At 34.0% G+C, this 26,002-nt stretch overlaps 1 protein-coding gene and 1 pseudogene across 3 annotated transcripts in view; both read left to right on the top strand.

Moving 5' to 3' along the window:
- The window catches only part of LOC141504386 (centrosomal protein kizuna-like), a 163,075-nt gene that overhangs the window by 104,813 nt on the left and 32,260 nt on the right, over window positions 1-26,002 (top strand). For all 3 annotated transcript variants that reach the window (XM_074209341.1, XM_074209339.1, XM_074209340.1), the window contains 2 exons: window positions 13,752-13,917; window positions 14,777-14,842. In XM_074209341.1, the coding sequence (XP_074065442.1) occupies window positions 13,752-13,917; window positions 14,777-14,842 (232 nt within the window). The remainder of the gene's footprint in view (window positions 1-13,751; window positions 13,918-14,776; window positions 14,843-26,002) is intronic.
- LOC141504387 (zinc finger CCHC domain-containing protein 9 pseudogene) lies at window positions 20,408-24,082 on the top strand (annotated as a pseudogene).

The raw sequence follows: 26,002 nt of genomic DNA, 5'->3' as shown, positions 1-26,002 counted from the left end.
TACATTTATAACTATTCTAAACATAGATCCATATTAATCATATTGTGAAAGAAGAATCATATCAAAATGGAAAATAAAATCATTACAGAGAAAAAATGCATAAAACACAAGACAACTTTTTTAAAATTGAAAATAGTAAACTTTTGTCTGCATTTAAATTCCATAGTTCCTTCTCTGAAAATGGATGGTATTTTCCATCACAAATCTTTAAGAATTGTCTTTGATTATGGTACTGTTTAAATAAACAAGTCCATCACAGTTGATCATCACCCTCATTGAGGACTTTGTATTGAGAGTAGATGTGATTGTTGGAAAAATCCAAAATCATCTGGAACCAAGTCTGATAAACAATATTGGTTAATGCCATTTATGTTGAAAATATGATGTGCCTATATAGTAGTACCTAAAACAGATTACTTCACCTAGATCATAAACTGTTTTTTTTCTTTAAATACAGTTCTAAGAAAAGAGATCTACAGATGTTTTGAATGATAATTGTATAATTAGAATAGCAGTTTTCTAAAGTGGCTACTGTGAAGGATGCCAACACTCAGATAACTGTGAATTCCAGTGTTTTTACTTTAAAAAATTACAGTATCATACTTTGTTCTCCACTAAAGCCCTCTTCATGGTGTGGAGATAACAGTACTTTCTCTGAAGTATATACTACTTGAATTATTACCAGGAATCAAGCAACAGACTACATTTGAGTGAGTTTGGAAAGGTTCATCACCAGAGGATTGACCATCAGATGATGATTTTTTCTGGCTCTAGCCTCATCAAACCTCCTGAGTCTTCCATACCACATAGATCATTTCATGAACCTTAAAGTACTGAAGGAAGTAGCATTATGATGAAGTTATAGCAAATGCTTGTATTTTGTTGTACATCAGAAATAAATGTATTAGGAGGAGAAAAATCAGATAGAACTCCTTTCTAGCCAGTTACATCTCTAAAAGGGTTGCCTTGCCTTGCTATGACTACCCGTATAGCCATTCAACCATGTTTCGCTCATCCTCTCTAGTCACCTGCAGTTCCATTAGGATTGCCTTACCTCACCCAAGCTTAAATCCCTTTAGACAATGATAACCTCCCTGAACTCCTTCCTACCCTACTCTTCCTATCTTGGTGATTCTGAATCACTAAGTTGCCATTCTTCACACCCATTTCTCCATCCCCTGTTCCATCTTCCATTCAATTGGTAAGGAAGTTAACTAGATGAATGGTCCATAGAGCTCACCATAAACAGATACAGTAAGCCTAACAGCCCATAATGCTGAACCCCAGACCACAATCCTCGAAATATTTTGTACTATCTAATAAGCAAAGTTTCTTCTGAAATTTATTGGAGTTGACTTCTTACCCCATTAACAGATCTTCAATACTATTTTCTGTGATACATTCCTATGGACATTGATAACTTACCTAAATCTCAGTGATTTGATATTCGTGTTCATGACCTTGGAAATTGCTTTATCTTGTCATGATCATTCTTCCTCTTCTTCTGGAATTTCCAACTCCAAGCCCTCTTCTTCATCCTCAATGTGACTACTATTATATCCACCTCTGCATTATATTCCAGTTATCACCCCTGCACAGGCAATCTCGACCCAGTGACCAGTTCAAATGTCTCTTCTTTTTCTATTAAAAGGTCTTCTCCCTTTCAACACCTCAGACTTGGATTATTTCCACTCACTCCAGTCTTGTGCTGTTGAATGAAGCTGGAGAAAGTCATTAAACCATGATGACTAAGTCCACTATAAGTTATGTCTCACTAATCCATTTACTATCCCACTTACCACAGTGACTTTTCTAAACCTTTTAATTCTTCCTCAAATCTCCCATCACTCCCCCTCCCCCAAGCCTTTCATCTTAAACCCTTGCCTCATATTTCATTGAAAAAAACTGAAGCTATAACTCTTTTACTAATCTCTTCACTATCAATTGGCTACTTTTCTACTACCTACAAACATGCCCATCTCCCTCCTTCAGTCTTCCTATACTGCCCCCTGTCCCCTCTACTGCATCCTCTATAAACCAGTGACACTGGCCCCTTTATTATTTCTAGCACCCAATGCTCCATCTCCAGATTCCATGTATTTTTACTCTAGCCCTCCATTCTTAAAACTCTCTTTCTCTTCATCTCTACTGCATGCTTTCCCTGGCTTCTGAAATTATCCTCAATATAGCCTAAAAATACTTTGTTTTACATAATTATTTTCATAGTCTCCCCTATTAAACATTGAGTTCCTTGATAACAAGACCTATATCCCTTCTTGAAATCATCTTGAAATCTTCCTCACCCCTATCTTGTGAAATCCCTAGTCCTTTTAAGTTAGATCAAATGCTACCTACTAAATGAGGTCTTTCCTGATTCTCTCAGTTCTTGTTGCTTCACCACATCTATTCCCTGTCTAGTAATTACCTTGTATTAAATATATTGTCGTTCATTTATCTCTGAACATTGTTTCCTTCTATTACAGAATATGCATCTTGATAATTCATGGCACATAATAGTTGCTTAATGCATACTTATTGGATTGAAGATAGTCTGCTAAATAATATGTTAAATTTTAATCCTGGCAATTTATACATAATTAAATGAAATTTTTGTTGATGTTTGTTTCCTTTTATTTAAAAAGAATATTTTTGAAATATCAGGTTTCAATTTACAGCTATTTGGGAAAATGATAACTGTTTCCTGAAAAAATATTTTTGGGTTCTTTTTAGTATTTCCAGTCATGTGTTTTCTTTTATACCCTTTTTGATACATATAATATTAATAGTCAGTAGAGAAACAAGGAAAAATTAATCAGAATCTCTTTGAGGTTTAATGTAGCCTCTTATTCTTTGTAGATTAATAGCTTGTCATAAGTGATCATTTTATCTTTTCCTTAAAATATTGTAATACCTGCTAAATCAAATTTTTAAGTTCAGTTGTATATTTTGAATTTTTGTTTATTACATATAAAGTAGCTCAATACATAAAAGGATGTCATTTCTGAATGATAGCAGCATGCCTGTTTTTCTTCCTTTAAGCTTTTCCATTTGCTTTAAACTGTGGTAGGAAAAAAGGTAATTATGTTTATCCAGGATATATTTCTTTATTTCCTATAAATTATTGGCTTATAGCATGACTCATGTGAATAAATATATTACTTAATATCATGATATTTCCAAGTAGTCTAGTGTATTAGATGGAGAAGTTAATCACTTTTTAAAATTCTATAAACCAAGTTGTAGGCTCCATGCTACTGTAAATTAGAAAAAATAAATTTAAAGTTTCTATAAATTAAAAAGGTTTTATTTAAGATGATTGCTTTATTTACAGTCCTTAATATCCAGAAGACAAGACAGTAGTTTGATTTTTTACTTGCAATTATTTTGGGAGTTCTTAATAACAATTTTTAAAAAAAATTATCAATAATCAATCAGTCATTAAATACTTACTAAACATGTGTTATGTTTCAGGCCCTACATTAAGTACTGGAAATAAAAAGAAAAACAGTTAAAAGACAATCCCTGCTCTCAAGGAAATCACAGTTAATAGGTCTCTAACACAATATGAAAATGTCTTTATACAAACAAGATCTATATAGGATATATTGGAGATAATCAACAGAGGGCAATAGCTTAGATTTATTTATTTATTTTTTTAGGTTTTTGCAAGGCAAATGGAGTTAAGTGGCTTGCCCAGGGCCACACAGCTAGGTAATTATTAAGTGTTTGAGACCTGATTTGAACCCAGGTACTCCTGAATCCAGGGCTGGTGCTTTATCCACTGCGCCACCTAGCTGCCCCTAGCATAGATTTTTTTGCTCTAATTTAACAAAGAGAATAATTCAATACCTGTTAACAACTACCAGTAAGTACCTTGATTTTCAGAATTTTCTGAAATTTGACCGTAATAATAAATCAGAGAATTTCTCTTGCAAGCAAAACAAACTCTAATTTAATTTTTTTTATACTTCATTTGAACATTTACTTTATTTATTTATTTTGCAGCTTTATTGCCATATTAACATTCATAGCATCTAATGGCTACCCAGATATGGGGGTTCTAAAGGAACTCTTGATAGCATTTTATAAAGTGAGTGAAAACAAAGGTTTATCCATTATATTGAGTTTCACTTGATAGTAATATTTGCTTATTCATTGAGATTTTGTTTTAGTTTATCCCTAAAATTAAATTTCTTTAATGTGGAATACCTTATTTCCAAGGCAGTATCAGAGGCATTGGACTGTGCTAAAAAGTACATAAAACAAGATATCATTCCTTCTCAGGACTTCCTCACCACCACATGGTTTCTTTTGGTGGTGGTGGGGGGGTTGCAAGGCAAATGGGGTTAAGTGGCTTGTCCAATGCCACACAGCTGGGTAATTAGTAAGTGTCTGAGGTCAGATTTGAACTCAGGTACCCCTGACTCCAGGGTTGGAGCACTCTCCACTGGGTCACCTAACCACCCCCACCACATACTTTTAAATATTAAGGACATTAAACACATGATTGAAACTATTTGGTTCAGTACATTGAAAAAAATTTCATCTGTTTTCATATATTCCTAATAATCTTATGAATTAAAAAGTAATCTTTCAAATACTTTCGAATTAATATATATTTTCTTTGATGTGAAATTTCCTTAGAGCATCTCAGAAATGTTTTCTATAAAGAATATATCGGCCACATTTTCCTTGATAGGACTGCATATTTATTATTTTTTACTTACCAGGAAAATATCATAGGAATGAAAAAAAATGTATATTTGAAAAAAGTGAAAAGCAATAAAATAGGGGTAGCTAAAATTGCAGGAAATGATGGGATGGTTTAGGATTATATCAACAGATGCCAAGAGAGAAGGCAAAACTACTTTACTCTTATTTTGCTTCTCATTTTTCTGTTATGGAGAATGATCTTTGAAAAGGAAAATACGGAACAAGAATGGCTAGTAGAAAGGTGATTCCCCAGCACAAGAAGGGAAAATAGTAAGAGAGCATTTAGCAATCCTTGATAAGTTAAAGTCACAATTTATAACAAAAACTAATGTGATTATTGAACCAAAAAAGTGTATTCAATCAAAGGAATAGACTGGACAAAGGGGAATCAAAAATAATACAACTCACTAATCCAGTGCTTTATAAACTGGAAATCATAAACTACTTCAGAAAGAACTCTCCTTTTCATAAAAATTGCTGGGAAAACTGGAAAGCAGTCTAGAAGGAATTATGATTAAGCTAACATCTTAAACCACATTTCACAACATAAATTCAAAATGTATATGATCTAATTATTAAAGATGAGAAGAGCAGATCAGAATCATGACTGATGAGCAAAATCTTTTTTTTTTTTTTTTTTTTTTAGGTTTTTGCAAGGCAATGGGGTTAAGTGGCTTGCCCAAGGCCACACAGCTAGGTAATTATTAAGTGTCTGAGACCGGATTTGAACCCAGGTACTCCTGACTCCAAGGCCGGTGCTTTATCCCCTACGCCACCTAGCCACCCCATGGTGAGCATAATCTTAACCAAACAAAGGATAGAAGCAATTACAAAAGTTAAATGACTGCTTTCATGAAACTAAAAAGCTTCTGCATAAACAAAATTAATGCACTTTAGATAAGGGAAATGGCCAAAAGAGGGAAAAAAATATTTGTCAGATTTCTTTGATATCCAAGATTTATAAACAACTTATACAGATCTTTAGAAAACCAAAAGCTTTCCCCCCAATAAATAGATGTTCAAAGAATATGAAAAACAAATCCTAAATGAATTGAAAGCTGTTAACCATTAGAAAAATTATGCCAATGGGGTGGCTATGTGGCCTAGCGGATAAAGCACCGGCCTTGGAGTCAGGAGTACCTGGGTTCAAATCCGGTCTCAGACACTTAATAATGACCTAGCTGTGTGGCCTTGGGCAAGCCACTTAACCCCATTTGCCTTGAAAAACCTAAAAAATAATTATGCCAGATGACTCAAAATCATAGAAATAAAATTCAGAACAAACCTGATGTTTCACTTCACTTTCTATAGATTGGCAAAGATAACAAATGATAAATAATCAATATTGGAGGAGTTCAAAGGAAGTAGGCATGCTAGAACATTGTTGATGGAATTGTGAATCAATAACCATTTTGGAAATCAAGGAGGTTTTTTTATAAGAATGATATTCCCTTATCACCAAAATATTTAATGCAGCATTTTATGTGATGGTTAGGAAAACAAAATAGATGTACCTCTATTGGGGATTGACTAAATAAATTGTGATGCATACACATAAAAGGATATTACTGTAAGAAATCATGAACCCAGAGAAACATAGGAAAACAGATGGACTTATGTAAGTAAATAGAATAAAAACAGCAATATACAAAATGACCAATTGAAATAAAATATCAAAGTTGAATATGGAAAACTAGGCAAAGAAAAATCAGCTCTAATGCTATAAATAGACATTTCTCCCATTCCAATTTTTTTGCTGAGATAGGAGATCCATGGTGGTAGAGTATTTCATATTTTTCAGAGTTGTCCAGGGTATTGGTCAGTTTTGATGATTTTTCCCCCCTCTTTTTCTTTAAGAATTAATATTATATAATATGGCTTTTAGAGGAGAGAGAGAGGATTACTAGGAGAAGTTCTGGTGATATAACAAATAAAGTATCAAAATTCACCTCATAAATTTAACAAGTAGGTAACTTAATGGTTTTCTCATTTTCTTACCTAGGGATGGGAAATACCTAATAGAATTACATATTATTCTTTTTCTGAAGAAATTCTAAACCCGACTGAAATAAAAAAATAAGAATTTTATCTAGAAAAGAAGCAAAAAAACTCAGTACTATCACCAACAAAACAGTTTTCACCATAGCCTTTGTGAAACTGGGAAATAACAATGCAGAACTACTAGAAATCCAGAAGTTTCTCCCAGTCTTTGAAAAACAATTGATTAAAATTAAGTTGAAACTCTTTGAAAACAAAACTGAAAGTTATCAAGTTGAAGAACCATCTTTCTTCTCCCAAAAATACTAGAGATATAAAATACAGAAAATTCTGGGCATGAGATTTTAGAAGTACATATATTTTGAGAAAAAATAGAAATATTAAAATTATAATTTTAGTCAATGCTAAGAAATAAGAAACTTAGGGAAATTGCCTGTTGTGCTTCCAGATTAAATATTATAGGTAGAATCATACATTTAAAGTTGGTTAAAGAAGACTTTTAGTTTGAAATATTGTGAAGAAATCACAGAATTTGAAGCCATATGGCTCATGTTCAAATCCTGATTGATATTTTTTCTACATTTTGTGATTTTGAGCAAGTTACTTAGCTATGTTGAACTTGTTTCCTTATCTGTAATATAAAGGAATTAGACAATATTGATTTCTCAGGTCTCTCCTACCTCTTAATCTATGATCTAGTGATTCTGTAAACTCTCTAAAAAAGTTACAATATGCTATAGGGTTTTAGTCACTTATTTTTGTTCATTATAAGAAAATACTATGAATCCTACCTGACCACGTTAGCATGCTATAAGAACTTCTGAATGAATACATGAAAACAAATAGGTGCTATAATATATTTGCAAAAATAAAAGAGTAGAGATTTTAATTATTCATTCTCCACAAATCCTGTATCACTAGATAGTATCATGAATTTTCCAATAAAATAATATGCTCTCAACCCTTTTTGTAATTATAATTGTTATATTTCTCATTCTATTCTTGTCATTCCACTGCTTCATTGCTGGCCACTACTCCCTCCTTGCAATAGCATATTATTATATAGATTCTACCTGCCTTAAATTTTTCCTCAGTCCAGTTCATACTCCACTCATCTGCCAAAATGATCTTATTGAAAGGCAAATTCAACTCTCTCTCTTTCTCTCTCTCTCTCTCTCTCTCTCTCTCTCTCTCTCTCTCTCTCTCTCTCTCTCTCACACACACACACACACACACACTCTCCTGCCACCTCTTACTCCTGGATTACTACCATCATCCATTGCCTTCACTTCAATTCAGGTGAAAAAATAATAAAACCATAATAACTGGCTTAACTATAAATTCCTGTTACATATTCTCAAATGGGCCCTCAGTGCTTCAGGACAATCCTTTTACATCTCCCTAAGTGACTTATTATTTCCCTCAGTATAGTGACATTTAACCTTTTCATGCCTCCTCATATCTTTTATAACTCCTCTATACCCCGTCTCTCATCTGAAGACCTTACCTCATATTTCAATGAAAAAAAATAAGGTGAGGCCATTTCCTAAAACTTTCTCTTATCTCCTCTTGATCTTACATCTCTCAGGTATGTATGTCACTATCTCTGTGGCACCTGTCTCACAGGACAAGGCAGCCCTTTTCTTTGCCAAGGAAAAACTCTTTATGTGTATGAGTGATCCCAATCCAGTCATTCTTTTCTTGCAGAGAGCCCCTCTGTGATCCCTACTCTCACTTATTTTCAATCTCCCTATTAGCTGTTTCATTTCTGACCTATAATGATCATGTTTCCCCCATTTCATTCATTTCCATATTAGCTATTGGCCCATATCACTCCTCACTTTTGTAACTAAACTCCTTGAGGAAGATTGTCTAAAATAGTCTTGTTACTGTCTTTCCTCTAGTTTTTTTTTTTTATGATACTACTGTATCCTGTTTATTCTCCTTTTCTGTGTCTTTTGTTGCATCTTGAGAACAGTAATGATGTGTGTTCTCCATGACTCAGTCCTCAGCCCTTTTTTCCCCCTCTCTTTATTATGTCACTTAATGATCTCATCAACTACCACGAATTTAATTACCGTCTTTGTGCTGATGGTTCTCATATCTACTTATGCAGCCCTTCTCTCTCTCTTCTGACCTCCAGTCTCATATCTCCAACTGCTAGAGAGGTCTGGAGAGACTAGTGGCAAGTAAAGAAGCCAGAGAAATGCCAAAGTACTGAAGCCAGGTGAGAAACAGGGACTCCTTATATATATATTAATTGAACATAGTTGTTTGGATGTCATCTTCCTCATTGGACTATGAGTTTCTTGAGAGCAGAGACTATCTTTTGCCTTTATATCACAGCACTTAGCACATAGTTGACCCCTAATATTATATATTTATTGATTGACATGTCTACTTCAGCTTTAGAATGCTAGGATTCTGTGAAATATCAAACTCATTTCATACATGCACTTATCCTAAACTTGATCATGTATTTAATGACTTCATCAGTGTCTTTGATGATACTAGAGAGCTCATACTTAACACATATGCTATTGGCATTAAGGACAGTATCTTGAAAAACTGAAAGAGTAGTCACTGTTAACAGAACGGTCTATCATCTTACCAAACCCTGTATTGCTTTCTAGCAAAACTAATCTCTTGTCTTCTCTAATAGAGTGGTCCCATTTCTGTTAGCAGTCTTTCTAATAACTTTAGGCCACAGCTACTTAGGTAAGGATTTATTGTTTGGCAATAAGAAAATAGTCTTTGTTAGGTTTATACTAATTCACACCATATACCAAGATAATTTTCAAATGTATACATGGCTTAGACATACAAGGTTACAGGGGAAACCAAAGAGCAAGGAAAAAAATTACCTTTCAATACACAGCTAGGATAAGAACTCACAATCAAACATGGAATAAAGAGCATCAGGAATAAAAATGAAAATTTTTGATAGAAATAAAAAGTTTTTAACAAGCACACCTCTATATAAAAACATTCATTAGCTTTCATTGCTGATCAAGGCCCTCTCCACAGTTTTTCTACAAATTTATTTTCTTTGTTTATCTCCCATTCTCTTATATTCTAATCCTCAGCCAAATTGGACTTGTCATTTTTCCCCTTTCTTTATTCATGTGGGAAAAGGTCTAAATTTGGGTTCAGATGATTTAGGCTTTGAATACTAGTTCTGCTCTTTATTATGAATATGACCTTGGATAAGTAAAATTTTCTTTCTGCCTTAGTTTCCTCATTTGTATAGTGGGGTAGTTGGACTAGATAAACTCTCAAATCCTTAGAGTCAAAACTAAGAGGTAATTTTATGGCAATAATCTTTTGGCAATAGGATAAAGCTAATCTGTCTCACAATGGTCTAATCATCAGTCTGGAAATATTTGGCAACAAGCTTTTAAAAGTAAAACAAAACTAGCCTGTCACTTGATTGTCTATGTTAATTAGCTCTGCAACCATACTTCCCCCAGAACCCAAAGACTTTGGTTTCCTGGAAGCTGCCCAGGGGATAATGAAAATAACCCCAGCTGTCTTGCTAGTCAACATTGTTTATGGTTGGAACTATGATGGTCTCTGCTTCTTTTCGAACCTCCAACTTTCATTCTTGATTAATGAAACATTCTTGGCAAGTGCTTTTGCTCTATTCCAGCTTGCCCCAGTCCAAGAATTTCACTGGTAGTGAAACAATAGGAATGCTCCTGGTCATCCTTCTTAATCATGGCCCCATTTCTAAAAGCCAACAAAATAGATATAGGGTCCTATTTCATTATTCCTGGCTGGGATATTCAGGTGACTCAGGTCTGCTTTGAACTCTCTGATTTTCAAAGTAAAGGCAGTAAATTTATCACCCAAAAATACCATGCTGATACTCTCCCTGCTGTTAGAATAATTCTGTGGTGGCACCTTGATGATATGGGAAAGATCTACATCTAAAAGGTCAATTCCCACTGTGACCAGACCAACAGCAGATGTCAATACATTGGATTAAGGTGGTTCTGGAAGTGCCAGTGAGGTGTCTTTGCACAACACTTCCTCATTTTAGTGAACATAATGTGCACATCATGTAATCATTCACTTAATGTCATGGTCTTCTCTTCTTAGGTTATGAAGAACAATAACAAAAACAACTAGGGGGAATGGGGGGAAATTGCAGACAGGTAGATTTAAATTCAATATAAGGAAAAACTTCCCAGTTCAATCTCCCTCACTCTTAGAGCACTTCTGATGAAAAATGAGTGACTCCTTTTTGGGGATATCATTGAGGTGATTTCTCTTCAGGTAAGAGTTTTAATGAATGGCCCTTGAGGTGTCGCTCCTTTTTTATAATGGATTTCTTTAATCTAGAAATTTGGTTTAATACACAATTTGTTTTAAAAAGCATACAGAATATAAATCATATATTTTTCAGCAAAAAATAACATTTCCTAAACAGTTTCATGTCAGCTGAAAAAAAATTTATTTTTTTTTTAAATCTCAAAGTGGGGTTTCTTAGTTGTTAGAACTAAAAAGCATTAACTGAGAAGTTAGACCATCTAGAACAAACCTTTGCCTGTGGTTGTATCCACAAGACAATTAAAAGTAAAAGTATTTAACTACAGCAATGCCTTTGAAATACATGAAAAAGCTACTAGTGATTTTCTTAACTTAACCAGAACTAGGATTTACTACTCAAGGCAATGTCTGAGATCATTTACCTCATGATGAGAGCTTTACCTTAATTAAACTTCTTTAAGAAATATTGATAATGTTATTGTGTTTTTATTTAATCCAGTACCTGTGTTTCAGAGTCAGCAACTCTATAAAACAGGTCAAGTTGGAACTTTTTTTTTTTTTTTTAGGTTTGTGCAAGGCAAACAGGATTAAGTAGCTTGCCCAAGGCCACACAGCTAGGTAATCATTAAGTGTCTGAGACCGGATTTGAACCCAGGTACTCCTGACTCCAGGCCCGGTGCTTTATCCACTGCACCACCTAGCTGCCCCAAGTTGGAACATTTGTAGGCCTGTTGATCCATCCCTTTCTTCTAAGGAGTCTTTGCCATATTATAGGGAAAAACTCTAAATAAACTGGGTAATCTTCAGGTTTACATCCCACTTCTGCTACTTAATAACCTTAGTAGCTGCCATTTATACAGATTTGCTGTATGCTAGGCACTATGCTAAGCACTTTACAATTGTTGCCCCATTTGATCCACACAACCACCCTGGAGGTATTATCCCCATGTTATAGATGTGAAGCCTGAGATAGCCAAAGGGGCCACTCTTCCATACCTAATACCTGTGTGAATTTTGATATTGGAGTAGAAGATTTGGTGGATCCCTTCCAGCTCAACTTTTCTACTTTTAAAACTTAATTTCCTTTTTTTGTTCTTTTGTTCTTTTTTTTAAAGTTTTTTTTCAAGGCAATGGGGTTAAGTGACTTGGCCAAGGTCATAGCTAGGTAATTATTAAGTGTCTGAGGTCAGATTTGAACTCGGGTCCTCCTGACTCCAGGGCTGGTGCTCTGTTCATTGTACCACCTAACTGACCCCCTTAATTCCATTTTTAAAACTTCTTTCCTCTTATTTAGGGCCCCTCCCTTAGCCACCTCTTTCATTTATTCCCCCAATTGAAAGCAATTCCTTTCTAGCTGTTGATGTGAGAATAATTTCACAAGAACTTAAAAATTACATAAAGACTTCTGAGACACCTCATATCTACAATATAAAAACAAAGTAATTTCAAGAGGGGAGAACTAACACAGAAGGTCTCAGGGGTGGCTTCTCTAGGAGGTGGTACTTGTGCTAAGTTTAAAGGGAGAAAATTGTTTCAGGAAGCAGAAATGAAGAGGAGAGTTGCCTCGGCTTAGAGGAGAACTGTGTAAAGGAAGAGAGGGGAATAGTGAGAAGACCCATTTGACAAGAACTAGAGAACACATAGTACCTATTTCACAGGTTTGTTATATCAGTGATGAACATATATAACAAAGAATCCCTATATAAATGCCAGTCAGATTGAATGAAATTGAAGAGAATGGTCAGTTGTTTGTATTAAATGGTATCCTACTGACTCAAAAATCCTTAGGAATAAAACTTTTATGAACCAAATAATTTAATTTTGCTGTGAAGACTTGGCCAACCAAGCATCACCATTGGCTATATGATTTTAAAGATTAGTTTTCCATGTGTAAAATGGGCTTTGATCAAACTTGTTTCCCACTTCACTAGAGCTATAGAGATTACATATACAATTAGATTTTGAACTCTTTGAAAGAAAGGTAGTTTTTAAGTATTCTCAAATTGCCTAAGTTTAGGGGAAAGTATATAAATGTTTATACCTTATGTAGAGGTAATATTAGTGTTTGCTTAGTTTGCTTAGTGTATCCCCTCCTCAGAGAAGCCTTTCTGCAAGCTGAGAGTCACTTCTGTAAAATTCTGGGGTTAGTTGGGTAGTTTTTGAAGGATAGAGTAGAAAAATCTGATCATCTTTCTTCCAGGTGCCTTTCTCAGTCCAAATCAATAGTGACTTGAATGCTTTTAGGCAAGAATGTATTTTCTTTTTATCACCTTGATCTCAAGAAAGTAAAAAATGTTTAACAGAAGAGTAATTTACCCAATGTGGTATGAATTCTCTTTCCCCATACATATATTCATATACCTAAATATTTTGGGGTTGATAGGGTAACATATTCACATGTAAGTAAGAATAAACCATTCCAGATTAAGAAATATTAAGTACATTGATAGTGTGCTTTCTAACCTTAAATGGCATATACTATGTGATTTGGAGAATATATTCCCTAAAAGAAAAAAAAGATTTTAATCATTAATGAAAATTTCAGAATTGAAAATATGAATATGAAATAATATGAATATATTCATATATGAATAGGAAATATTCATAATATAATATGAAATAATAAAATTTAACTAAATTTGGAGATAATTTTTGTTAAATGTCATTCCCCAAATTACTTTTTAAACTGATACATAACAGACTAAGGGAAATGTAACAGCAGTTTATTTTGATTTCTTGGTATACATGTGTGTGTTTTAATACTGTAGGCTATGGCATTATTGAAAAAAACCCTTACAGAAGAGTGTGAAGATAGGTCGTCTATTCACAGTAATGAATCATCTTGCAGCTTGCCATCTATTCTGAATGACAATAGTGGAATAAAGCAAGAAAAATATGCTCAGCAGCTTGACAGCGTTGGTACAAGGGAACAAGGTAACCATTGTTAAAGGATCTGTCCATAGCACATATGATACCTAATTCTCAAGATATAGTTATAAAATACAACATTGAAGATGAGAGAGTAATAACATTCTCATTTTGTTGACTACATCTTTCGATTTTGTAGTTCCTTTCTGATAAATATGTACCTTCTCATTCTAATAAGCACTATTAGAGCTTAGTATCCACCTAACTCAGGGTTACATCTTTTTTCTCTCTAAAATATTAATATTGGATCCTAATTTCGCTAAATTTGAATATCTGGGGAAAATATTTTTCACAATTTATAACATCTTAGCAAGACTTATCTTTTGTGGTTAGAGTTATTACACAAAAGTATTTTAAGGATCAATTAATTGAATTTGCTTTGTTTTACAACCCTAAAATTGTTTATTTCAACTTACTGTGGGCATTATTTTATTGGTTCAGAGCATTTCTCTTCAAAGAATAATGAGTCAGATAGTTTAGGTGTGGTACATTTTATGCACGTAAATGATCAATTTTTCATCTCAGCAATTTGTGGTATTCTATTGCTAACATCAATAGTACTTTTAATCTAATCCAGTCATCCTATTTCCAAGATTTTTGGTAGATGCACACTTTTGCTTTTGAAAGATAGAGAGGATATAGGTTGTTTTGTATTTTTAAATTCTGTCAGAATTTATATTTCCACAGACAGAAAATATAACTATAAAATTCACTGTAGGTTTCCTGTCTAAGAACAGTAATGGATAGTTTAGATCAATAAAGAAGAGATAATCAAAGTGAGAAATTAAAGGGAATAGGTCTTAAAAGAAAACAAAACCAGTCTGATCAGTGTGACTTTGAAACATGTTGTCTGTTCCATTTTCAGAAGTTACTAGTGCATGTGAAGATGAGAGCAAAGAAGAAAGCTTGGTAGAAAAGATTCCTATTACAGGTAAAAGTAATGGTTGCCTAATAATCTCAAAAACAGTATCCAACCTTATTATATAATCAGAATATTCTCTTTCAATGGCTTGTGGATCCTGCTAATAGTAAATTGAACTACTACATACTGAGCAAAGAGATTAAACATAAGATCATAAAGTAAAAGCTTATGTTAACATAAACTAAGGTTGAAAATGACAGTGTATATTTAATTCCTTGTAATCATGTTACACATTTAAACCATGTGAATATCCTCTGTCATTTAGCCTTTCAGGGACTAGAATCAGTGTTAAAAGGTCAGTCTCCATGGGGAAGATCCAGTAATTATAAGGCAAACTACAGATGTTTTTGATTTGATCCTTTTCTTTTCTGTAGTAATTGAATGTGTATCATTAGAATAAGAGTAGAAAAAGATGTGCTAGACAAGAAGCTATGCTTGTGCCTCAGTTACAAAACCATCTGATAATTTAAAAATTTTAGCAATAAGGTTTCATCAAGCCCTATTAAGATCTCCCTGGAGTAGATGTATTAACTTTATTTAGATGGAGTCTGAATGATATCATTACTTTTTTGGTTTTAGGATATCAACAGCATATATTAATGTCTAACAGAGTTCTGCCATACATCTAAGTTTACTCTTACCTTATTTTGTAAATTATCATTTCACTACTCAATTCATTATATATATATAATTAATTATATATAATATATAAATTCATTATATGTATAATTCATTGTAAATTCGAAGGTCTGACTTTAAATATTTATGCAAGCATAGATACTGTTGTGCATACTGAGACATACATCTGCATCTGTAGTATTTGTTTTTTAATAAGGAGAAAAAAATAATAGATTTGTGGCAGCACAATTCATGACTTTGTGAGTAATACTTTAAGAAATGTTAGTGATTAATTCTGATTTTCAAAAAACAAAAAAGAGAAGCTATTTTATCTTAATTACATTTACTAATATTATTTTTAGAATAGTATGGTTCTTTTTCCTTTTAAGCCTTAATATTGGAACTATTTTCTATTTCTTTTGAATCTTGATTTGTAGAAAATGCTGAGGAGGTTAGGTTCAACTCATTCTCATTAATGGGAGCAAAAGTATGAATAGAACAAAATAACAAGTAATCTATGAGTCATTTTTAATTGACTTTGCAATATGAGTGGAATTTCTATTTAAATCTGAATGTATATAATGTTCTACTTTAACTGGTTTTAGGAAGAGATAGAAAATTATCTTATTTCCCCATTCTGGTCCTCCATGCCTGAGCTATAAAGTCATAGATTATTAAATCTAGACCAGAATTTAGAAGTCAATTAGTTCTCCCTGCTGAAATATCCAATGCTAAGAGTAAACCATTATTCCTTAAATTGAATCAAAGTATACCTTCTATAATATGTTCCCTTGAGTAGAAGAAGACAGGTAAATGTTTAGGTTTCAAAGTAAATGGAGAAAGGTCAATTACTCAATAAAAGCAACTAAGTACTTAATAAGACAGTTGTCAATAAACTTAAAAACAAGATAAGAATAAATCACAATTCATTTAGCCTGTCACCAGATAAAGAACTGACCTTTTTTTTTAAAGTGTAGTTTTTTAAGTATAAATTCTATGTGTGTTAGAATTCTTTAACTTTTAAACTTCCTTTTGGAAAAAATTTCGAGTTTGATATCTTCTTTTAAAAACAAGTTTTTATTGAAATTTTGTTTCTTACATCATCTTAATTTTCCCATGTATCTCTCATCCCTCCCCAAGAGCCATTTCAATATGACAAATAGCATTTTTTTGAGAAGAAAAATCATAGATATATAGGGAAAAAAAGTACAAAAATATATGCAATTTGTTATGCTTATGGACCTCTGACCTCCACCAAGGAGTAAGTTGGAGATATCTCCTTATAGCTCTGATTAATCTTCATAATTTTTTTACCTACTTTTGATTTTTTTAAATGTATAACTTCTTTTCATCTACATTGTTGTTACTGTATATATCATTCTCTTTTCTTTTTTTTTTAAGAAAAGGCATATATTTTAATCCACAATTTGTTTCAGAATTTCACAAGTTACTACAAAAAGCTCACTGGTTAGATTCTTTAGCAAGGTAAAAAAGTTCTTAAGACAATAAATTTAAACAACAAAGAACTTTGATCTGAGGAGAACAGCCCAATTAAGAAAGGGAGTAAAAGGAAAAGGGATCAGCCATGAGACAGTGATTGGGTTTAGATTAACGTGGATCCAACTGCATGATGAAGGTGGGAATGATACTCCCTAAAAGCAGGTTGACCTCTAAACGAGAGGGGCAAGTTGGGATACATAGTAAGGAAGTGCAAAGGGGAATGAGAGGTTATTTGGGGAATTACACTCCCTCAGAGATCTTCCAAAGGAAGTCAAGAAACTCAACTGAGTGAGCAAATTTTTAAGGAGAACTTGGGGGTTAGATAGCTTGGAGAGCAGAGATGAGGTAATTAGGTTATTTGTGCAGAGACTTAATACTTTCAGGCTAAGGCAGGATCCATTGTTTAGTTGATAGAGGCTTGTTTTGTGCCTGGGAACTGGGATTTACAGGAGTCCTTCCTTGCCAGTTTGGGGCAAGGTATTTCACTAAAAGTTCACTGACTTCATTTTATAACCTGGACATTTGAGATGGTAGTGAGATCACTGTTAATGGAAGGTATGTGGTCAATTGGTCAATGCAGAGGGAACAGATTAATTAAAGAACAAATTTTTCTTAACATTTCCCCCACTTCAATTTCTTTCTAATTTATATTCCTTGTGACCAGTATATACTTTACTCTGAAGCTCTACTTAGATTTCTTGTAGCATTCTTTTTCTTCTGGGGTTACCATTTCATTTTCTCTTCAGCCATAGTAGTTCTTTATTATGTTCCAGCATTTTCATCTATTTGCTAATATCCTCAGCTTTGATTTCTCTATTGGAGCTTTGTGCTTTCGTTTTTTGCTATTCATCTCATTCTCTTGTTTTGATAGGTTGACAGGTCATACTTGGTCCTGGATATCATGCCTAACATCAGGTTCAGGCTTCTGGGAATTTGTGTTTTAGTTCTGCTTCCTGGTGACTCAACACAAGTTTTGTCTTTGGTTCTTCCTTTGTCCCCTATATTCTAGAGTTAACTCCTTATTGGGAATCTGATAAACTCTAATGACATACTGTTGATTGTATTGATAAGGAGGTCTCTTTTAAGATGCCAGCTACTTCTCTTTCCAGGTAACACCTGGACCCTTTTCTTCTCAACTTCTGCTCTGGGTTGTCAGGTCTGTCCTATCTCTACTGAGTATAACTAGTGATAGCCTCTGTGAATTTGGCCTGCCACATCCATGGTTATTCTAGGTTCAGCCATAGTGATGGAAAGGGTGGGAACCAGACTAAACCTAAGTTCCATAAATCCTGAGAACACTAGAAGAGAAGAGTTCTGTCAACTTTCCTATGCTGCAGATGGAAAATAGTAGCATACATTAAAGTCCCATTAACAGGTCATTTTTCCTGATACTCTAGATTACGGTGAGACCAAACAGTGTTACAAAGTTTTATAAAACTTCTTGTTGAGGTCTTGGGGAGAGGGAGAGGGAGAGGGAGAGGGAGGGAGGGAGGGAGAGAGAGAGAGAGAGAGAGAGAGAGAGAGAGAGAGAGAGAGAGCGAACTTTAATCAACATAGATCCAGAAACTTAGAGGAAAGAGAGGACAAGGCAGTGGCAGGGAGAACAGGAGAGGAAAAGAGATGAAAAACTTTGAGATCTTCCAGTGCAGAGCCAAGATGGTGCTGTGAAGCTAACCTACTCCCAGAGCCTTTTCCTACCAAAGATAAATGATGCCTCTACTCTGACATTCACACTTCAGATCCTACCAAGAAAAAAGGAGAAGATTCAAAGAAGTTTTCAACTGTAGACATCATGTAGGATCTTCAGTGAAGGTCTGTTTCTTTGGGGGAAAAGGGGGAAGTAAAGTGCAGGATGGGGGGGAGCAAGGACAGCCAGCAGTAGGCTTTTAGCCACAGTACAATCCAAGTCCTGACAGCTTAATAATAACAGAGGTCCCAGCAGCTAGATAGCAAGTCAGCAAGGAGTATTCCTATCCCAAGCAAAGTCTGAACCCTGAGAGGATGAAGAATAATGGATAAAAGAAATGAAAGTCATGCAGGAAAACTGTGACAAGTTGACCAAAGAAATCAACTCCATTAAAAGTAAAAATAACCAACTGGAAATGAAACAAAGAAAATAATGGAAGAAAATAAAATCCTAAAAATTAGAATTGAGCAGTTAGAAACTAATGAATCTACAAGACTACAAAATTCTATTGAACAAAATAAAAATGCTGAAAAAATTGAAGAAAATGTAAAGTATCTTCTAGGGAAAAGAAATGACCTGGAAAACAGATCCAGGAGAGACAATCTATGAATCATTGGATTACCAGAAAGCCTGGATCAACAAAAGAACCTGGAAAACATCATGCAGGAAATTATAAGGGGAAACTTCCCCAATCTACTAGAACAAGACAACGATATACCAGTTGAAAGAATCCACTGAACCCCTATAAAAAGAGACCCCAGGATAAAAACTCCAAGGGCTGTAATAGCCAAATTCTAGAACCTTCAAGTAAAAGAGAGAATATTGCAAGCAGCAAAATGTAAACAATTCAAATACAAAGGGAACACAATCAAACTTACACAGGACCTATCAACCTCAACACTGAAGGATCAGCAGAACAGAAATAACATATTTTAGAGAACTAAGGACCTGGGATTACAACCCAGAATGTACTATCCTGCCAAATTGAGCATGTACTGTCAGGGAAAAAGATGGATGTTCAGTGAAATACAGGACTTCCAGAATTTCCTAACACAAAGACAAGAATTGAACAGAGAATACATGACTAAAGAGTTACATAAAAAAGGTAAATGAAAAAGGAGATTGAAAAAACAAAATTGTTTTAAACAAATTTTGGTCCCTAAAAGGGGAGTTGTAACAATTCTATTTCTTTAGAACTTTATTTCTCTAAGGAAAATTTGTGGGTAGGATATAATTGAAGAGCATGAACTAAAGGATATGGGTGTAATTGGGTCTTGTCTCTCAAACTGAAGAGGTCTAAGATCACATCACTATGTTTGAGACAAAAAGCCCTGAAAGGAAAAAAAAAAGCAGGAGTCTTAACTTTAACTTAAGTGTCTCATTATACTTTGACCCACTTTAATTACAAGATGCTAAGCACCTCATCAAATGAGGGCATTATAAACTGCAAGGACCTGAGATCGTCTCTCTGTAAATTGCAATCATTTGTAAAGTTCTCAGTGAGACCTCTAGGGCCTCCCAGTACTCAGAGATCTTCAAGATTCTTACAGTTACTTAGATCAGCATCCAGTGCTTCACTTAACAAGGTGTTAGATGGGGGGGGGGGGGGGGGTAAAGTGTGAAAGAAAAATAGACCTTGGGGGAGAGGCATAAATAGTTCAAAAAATGATATGGCTTTGGATGATACTTTGGCTAGTAAGGAGAATTTTTTGTTATTTGAAAGGTACTTGAAAAGGGGGGTAAGGTAAAAAAATGATTATAATAATAATTTGATGCAATTTAAGTCAGTGCTGCTTATCAAGCAATCAAATAAACAATCTGGGATGATATCTTGATAACAATAGGAGCTTATCAAGCAATCATAATTGAACTGTGATTGATGATACTTGATTAATAATATTAGAGCATCAAGGGAAGAGGCACAACTATTTATAATTTTAGAGGGAAATAAGGGAGAATGTGAATGCTGAGTAAATTCTATTCAATAGATTTAGCTCAGTGAGGGAATAAGATTCCCACTTGGGTATAAAACTCTAACTTAATCTACAGGGAAGCAGGGGACTGGGAAGGGGAAAGATACGAGAAGAAGGGACTGATAAAAGGGAAGGGAAGGTATAAGTGAAAAATAAACTGAAAGTTAAATTTCTAAAAGAAAAATTAAAGGGGAACAATAGTAAAAGATAGTAAAATTTTGGTAAGGAGGAATAAGAAAAAAGAAAAAAGATAAATATAAATAGAGAAAGGTAACAGGAAGGGAAATACAGAATTAGTAATCTTAACTGTAAATGTGAATAGGATGAACTGTCCCATAAAATGGAAACAGCAGAATGGATTAAAAAACAGAATCCTACAATATATTGTTTACAAGAAACACATTTGAAGCAGAGAGATAAATATAGGGTAAAGTAAAAAGTTGGAGCAAAATATATTATGCCTCAGTGGAATTAAAAAAATCTGGGGTAATGATCCTAATCTCAGACAAAGTAAAAGCAAAAATCAATCTCATTAAAAGGGGTAAGGAAGGAAACTACATCTTCTTAAAAGGCCTCATTGGAAATGGAGCTATAACATTACTAAACATGTATGCATCTAGCGGTATAGTATCAAGATTCCTAGAGGAAAAGCTGAATGAATTACAAGGAGAAATAGACAACAAAACTTTAATAATGGGAGACCTCAATCTCCCTCTCTCAGAATTAGATAAATGTAACAACAAAATAAACAAGAAGGAAGTTAAGAAGCTGAATTAAATCTTAGAAAACTTAGATATGATAGACCTCTGGAGAAAACTTAATGGGGATAGAAAAGAATATACCTTTTTCTCAGCAATGCATACATAACACCTTCACAAAAATTGACCATGTACTAGGGCACAAGAACCTTAAAATCAAATGCAGAAAGGCAGAAATAATAAATATATACTTCTCAGACCATGATGCAATAAAAATTACAGGTAATAAGGGCCAGAGAAAGATAAACCAAGAACTGATTGGAAATTAAATAACTTTATCTTAAATAATAGGTGGCTCAAACAGCAAATAATAGAAATAATCAATAATTATATCCAAGAAAATGATAATAATGAAACATCTAATTTATGAGATGCAGCAAAGGCAGTTTTGAGGGGAAACTTTATATCTCTAATTGCCTATATGAATATAATAGAGAAAGAGGAGATCAGTGAATTGGGTATGCGATTAAAAAAGAACAAATTAAACACCCCCAATTAAATACCAAATTAGAAATTCTGAAAATCAAGGGAGAGATTAATAGAAAGCAAAAAAAAACCCCTACATTGATCTCATAAATAAATCTAAGAGTTGGTTTTATGAAAAAGCCAATAAAATAGATAAACTTATGGTTAATCTGATTTAAAAAAAAAAGAAAGAAGATAACCAAATTACCAGTATCAAAAATGAAAAGGGTGAACCACCCGTCAATGAGGAATTTGAGATAATTTGAAGCTACTGTGCCGAACTATATGCCAATAAATTGGACAACTTGAGTGAAATGGATAAATATTTACAAAAATACAAACTTCCAGTTCCGGGCTGCACCCCCCCGGGCCAATGGGAAGGAGGGTACTTTGGTTGAAACCATGACCAGGTGGGCACGAACCAACACAACACATAATAAGAAAGCTTTGAGAGCAACATCATGGGAAGACTTGAAGAAGGGCTCTATGGAGAGAGGAACCCAAAATCTACAAAAGGATAAGCACTTTCATTCCAGTGGGCTCTCCCTTAAGAATGATCCACCCCAATCAAAAAACAAGAAAAAAAAATCCTATACCAATCAAGATGTAAATGGATTCATGGAATATCTAAGACAGAATGGGAACGTGATGGGAGATAGCCTGGAAATAAGAGAAGAAATAACAACAGCTCTCAAAAAAGATAGTCACCGAGAAGGAAGGAGGTTGAAAAGACAAAAAATAAAGAAAAATGCACAGGTCTTTTATCATTGCAGAAAACCAGGCCATGGAGTTGCAGATTGCCCTGCTGTCCTTGAGAGTCAAGATATGGGCACTGGAATCTGTTACCGCTGTGGTTCCACTGAACATGAAATAACCAAATGCAAAGCCAAAGTAGACCCAGCTATGGGAGAATTTCCTTTTGTAAAATGTTTCATTTGTGGAGAGATGGGACATCTATATCTAGATCCTGTCCTGATAATCCTAAAGGACTTTATGCTGAAGGTGGTGGTTGTAGACTTTGTGGTTCTGTGGAACATTTTAAGAAAGATTGTCCTGAAAATCAGAATTCAGATAACAAGGTCACAGTTGGTCGTTGGATTGAGGGGATGAGTGCAGATTATGAAGAAATTTTGGAGGCTTCCAAACCACAAAGACCCAAAAAAATTAGTAGCCAAGGTTGTTAACTTTTAATGGTAGAAAGATAACACCTTAGATGTTATAGTTTAAACACAGTCTAGGGGTGTCTAGGTGGCGCAGTGGATAGAGTACCAGCCTTAATCCAGCCTCAGACATTTAATAATTACTTAGCTGTGTGGCCTTGGGCAGGTCACTTAACCCCATTGCCTTGCAAAAAATAACAAGTCATGTTGTATATTGTAAAATTGTCAAATTCTTTTCTGATGTTTTGTGCACTGAAGAGGAATACCACCAGCATAAAACACTCAAAAACAACCATTTGAAGCTTAAATTGGGAGTCCTGGGGGAAACCTAATTCTTAACAAAGTAGTATCTGCAAAACTTAAATAATATCAAATGATAAATGTTTTCTTAAAAATAAAATTATTTAAACAGTCCAGAAACAAGACCTGTATATGGAGGTGAGCTTTATATATTTTTATAAAAGTTACATTTATCTAAGTAATTTATTTGAATACAGTGTTATTTTAAGAGCTCGAATTTTCTAGCCTTAAAATTTGTTTTGCTTTTGTATATTTAATAAAAATGACTTTACCTGTAAAAAAAAATGCAAACTGCCCAGATTAACAGAAGAGGAAATAAATTATTTAAATAACCCTATTTCAGAAAAAAAAAATTGAAGAAACCATCAATAAACTACTTAAGTTAAAGCCTGAGAAACAGTCTCCAGGTCCAGATGGATTTACAAGTGAATTCTACTGAACATAAACTATTTTTAAAAAATAGGAGAGGAAGGAGTTCTGCCAAAACTCCCCTTATGATACCAACATGGTGCTGATACCTAAATCAGGAAGGACCAAAACAGACAAAAGAAAGTTATAAACCAATCTCCCTAATGAATATTGATGCAAAAATCTTAAATAAAATTTTAGCAATAAGACTACAGCAAGTTATTACCAGGATAATATACTATGATCAGGTTGGATTTATACCAGGCAGGCAGGGATGGTTCAACATTAGGAAAACACTCAACATAATTAAACATATCAATAGTAAAACCAACAGAAATCATATGATTATCTCAATAGATGCAGAAAAAAATCTCTTAATAAAGTACATCATCCATTCCTATTAAAAAACACTAGAAAGTTTAGGAATAAATGAAGTTTTCCTTAAAATAATAAATAGTATGTAAAAATATCAATAAATTATATTTAATAAGAATAAACTCAGAGCATTTCTAATAAATTCCAAGGGTGAAACAGGGATGCCCATTATCACCGTTACTATTTAATATAGTATTGGAAATGCTAGCAGTAGCAATAAGAGAAGAAAAAGAAATGGAAGGAATCAGAATTGGAATGAGGAAGCATAAACTTTTACTCTTTGCAGATGATATGGTGGTATACCTAGAGAACTCAAGAAAATCATCTAAAAACCTCCTTGAAACAATTAACAAATTCAGCAAAGTAGCAGAATATAAGATAAACCCACATAAATTATTAGCATTTCTATATATGAACAGCAAAGCCCCAAAACAAGAGATAGAAAGAGAAATTCCATTTAAAATAAGTGTAGACAACATTAAATACCTGGGAATCTACCTCCAAAGACAAACCCAGAAACTGTATGAACACAATTATAAAGCTCTCCTCACCCAAATAAAGTCAGATCTAAATAATCAGAAAAATATCAAATGCTCATGATTAGATCAAGCTAATATAGTAAAAATGACAATTCTATCCAAATTAAATAGCTTATTCCGTGACATACCAATCAAACTACAAAATTACTTTCCCAAGCTAGAAAATATAGTAACAAAATCCATCTGGAGCAACAAAAGGGCAAGAAGAGCAAGGGAACTGATGAAAAAAAATTGAAAGGAAGGTGGCCTAATCTCAAAGTATACTATAAAGCAATGGCCACCAAAACTGCCTGGTACTGGTCAAGAAATAAGAGTAATGAATCAGTGAATTCGAATGGGTTCAAAAGAAACTGCAGTAAATGACTACAGCAATCTACTATTTGACAAACCCAAAGACACAAGCCTCTGGGATAAGAACTCATTGTTTGACAAAAATTGTTGGAAAAACTGGAAAATAGGGGGCGGCTAGGTGGCACAGTGGATAAAGCACCGGCCCTGGAGTCAGGAGTACCTGGGTCCAAATCCGGTCTCAGACACTTAATAATTACCTAGCTGTGTGGACCTTGGGCAAGCCACTTAACCCCATTGCCTAGCAAACACCTAAAAATAAACAAACAAACAAACAAATAAATAAATAACTGGGAAATAGTATGGCAAAACCTAGGCACAGATCCACATCTCACACCCTATGCCAAAATAAGGTCAAAAATGGGTACAAGATTTAGACATAAAGAGCGATACCCTAGATAAATTAATAGACAAAAAAATTCTCTCTCTCTCTCTCTCTCTCTCTCTCTCTCTGATCTATGGAAAAGGGATACATTTATGACCAAACAAGAATTAGAGCATATAATAAACTGCAAAATGAATGATTTTGACTGTTATATTAAAAAGTTTTTGCACTAATAAAATCAATACTACCAAAATTAGAAGAAAATCAGAAAACTAGGAAACAACCTTCACAACCAGGAGTTCTGATAAAGGTCTCATTTCTAAAATATATAGAGAATTGCATCAAATTTATATGATCACAAGTTGTTCCCCAATTGATAAATGGTCAAAGGATATGAACAGACAGTTTTCAAATGAAGAAATTAAAGCTGTATATAACCATGTGAAAAAATGCTCCAAATCACTATTGATTAGAGAAATGCACATTAAAACAACAGTGAGGTATCATATCATACTATTAGATTAGCCATGATGAGAAAAAGGGAAAACGATCAATATTGGAGAGGTTGTGGAAGGATTGGGACATTGATGCATTGTTGATGGAGTTGTGAACAGATCCATTCTTTCTAGAGAGTAATATGGAACTATACCCAAAGAGCAATAAAACTGTTCATACCCTCAGACCCAGCAATTCCAATTCTAGGTCTATATCCA

The sequence above is a fragment of the Macrotis lagotis genome, chromosome 1 (genome assembly GCF_037893015.1).
Source record: "Macrotis lagotis isolate mMagLag1 chromosome 1, bilby.v1.9.chrom.fasta, whole genome shotgun sequence".
Classification (NCBI taxonomy): Eukaryota; Metazoa; Chordata; class Mammalia; order Peramelemorphia; family Peramelidae; genus Macrotis; species Macrotis lagotis.
The sequence above is the reverse complement of the archived record's forward strand: the minus strand, read 5'-3'. Positions and strand labels throughout refer to the sequence as shown.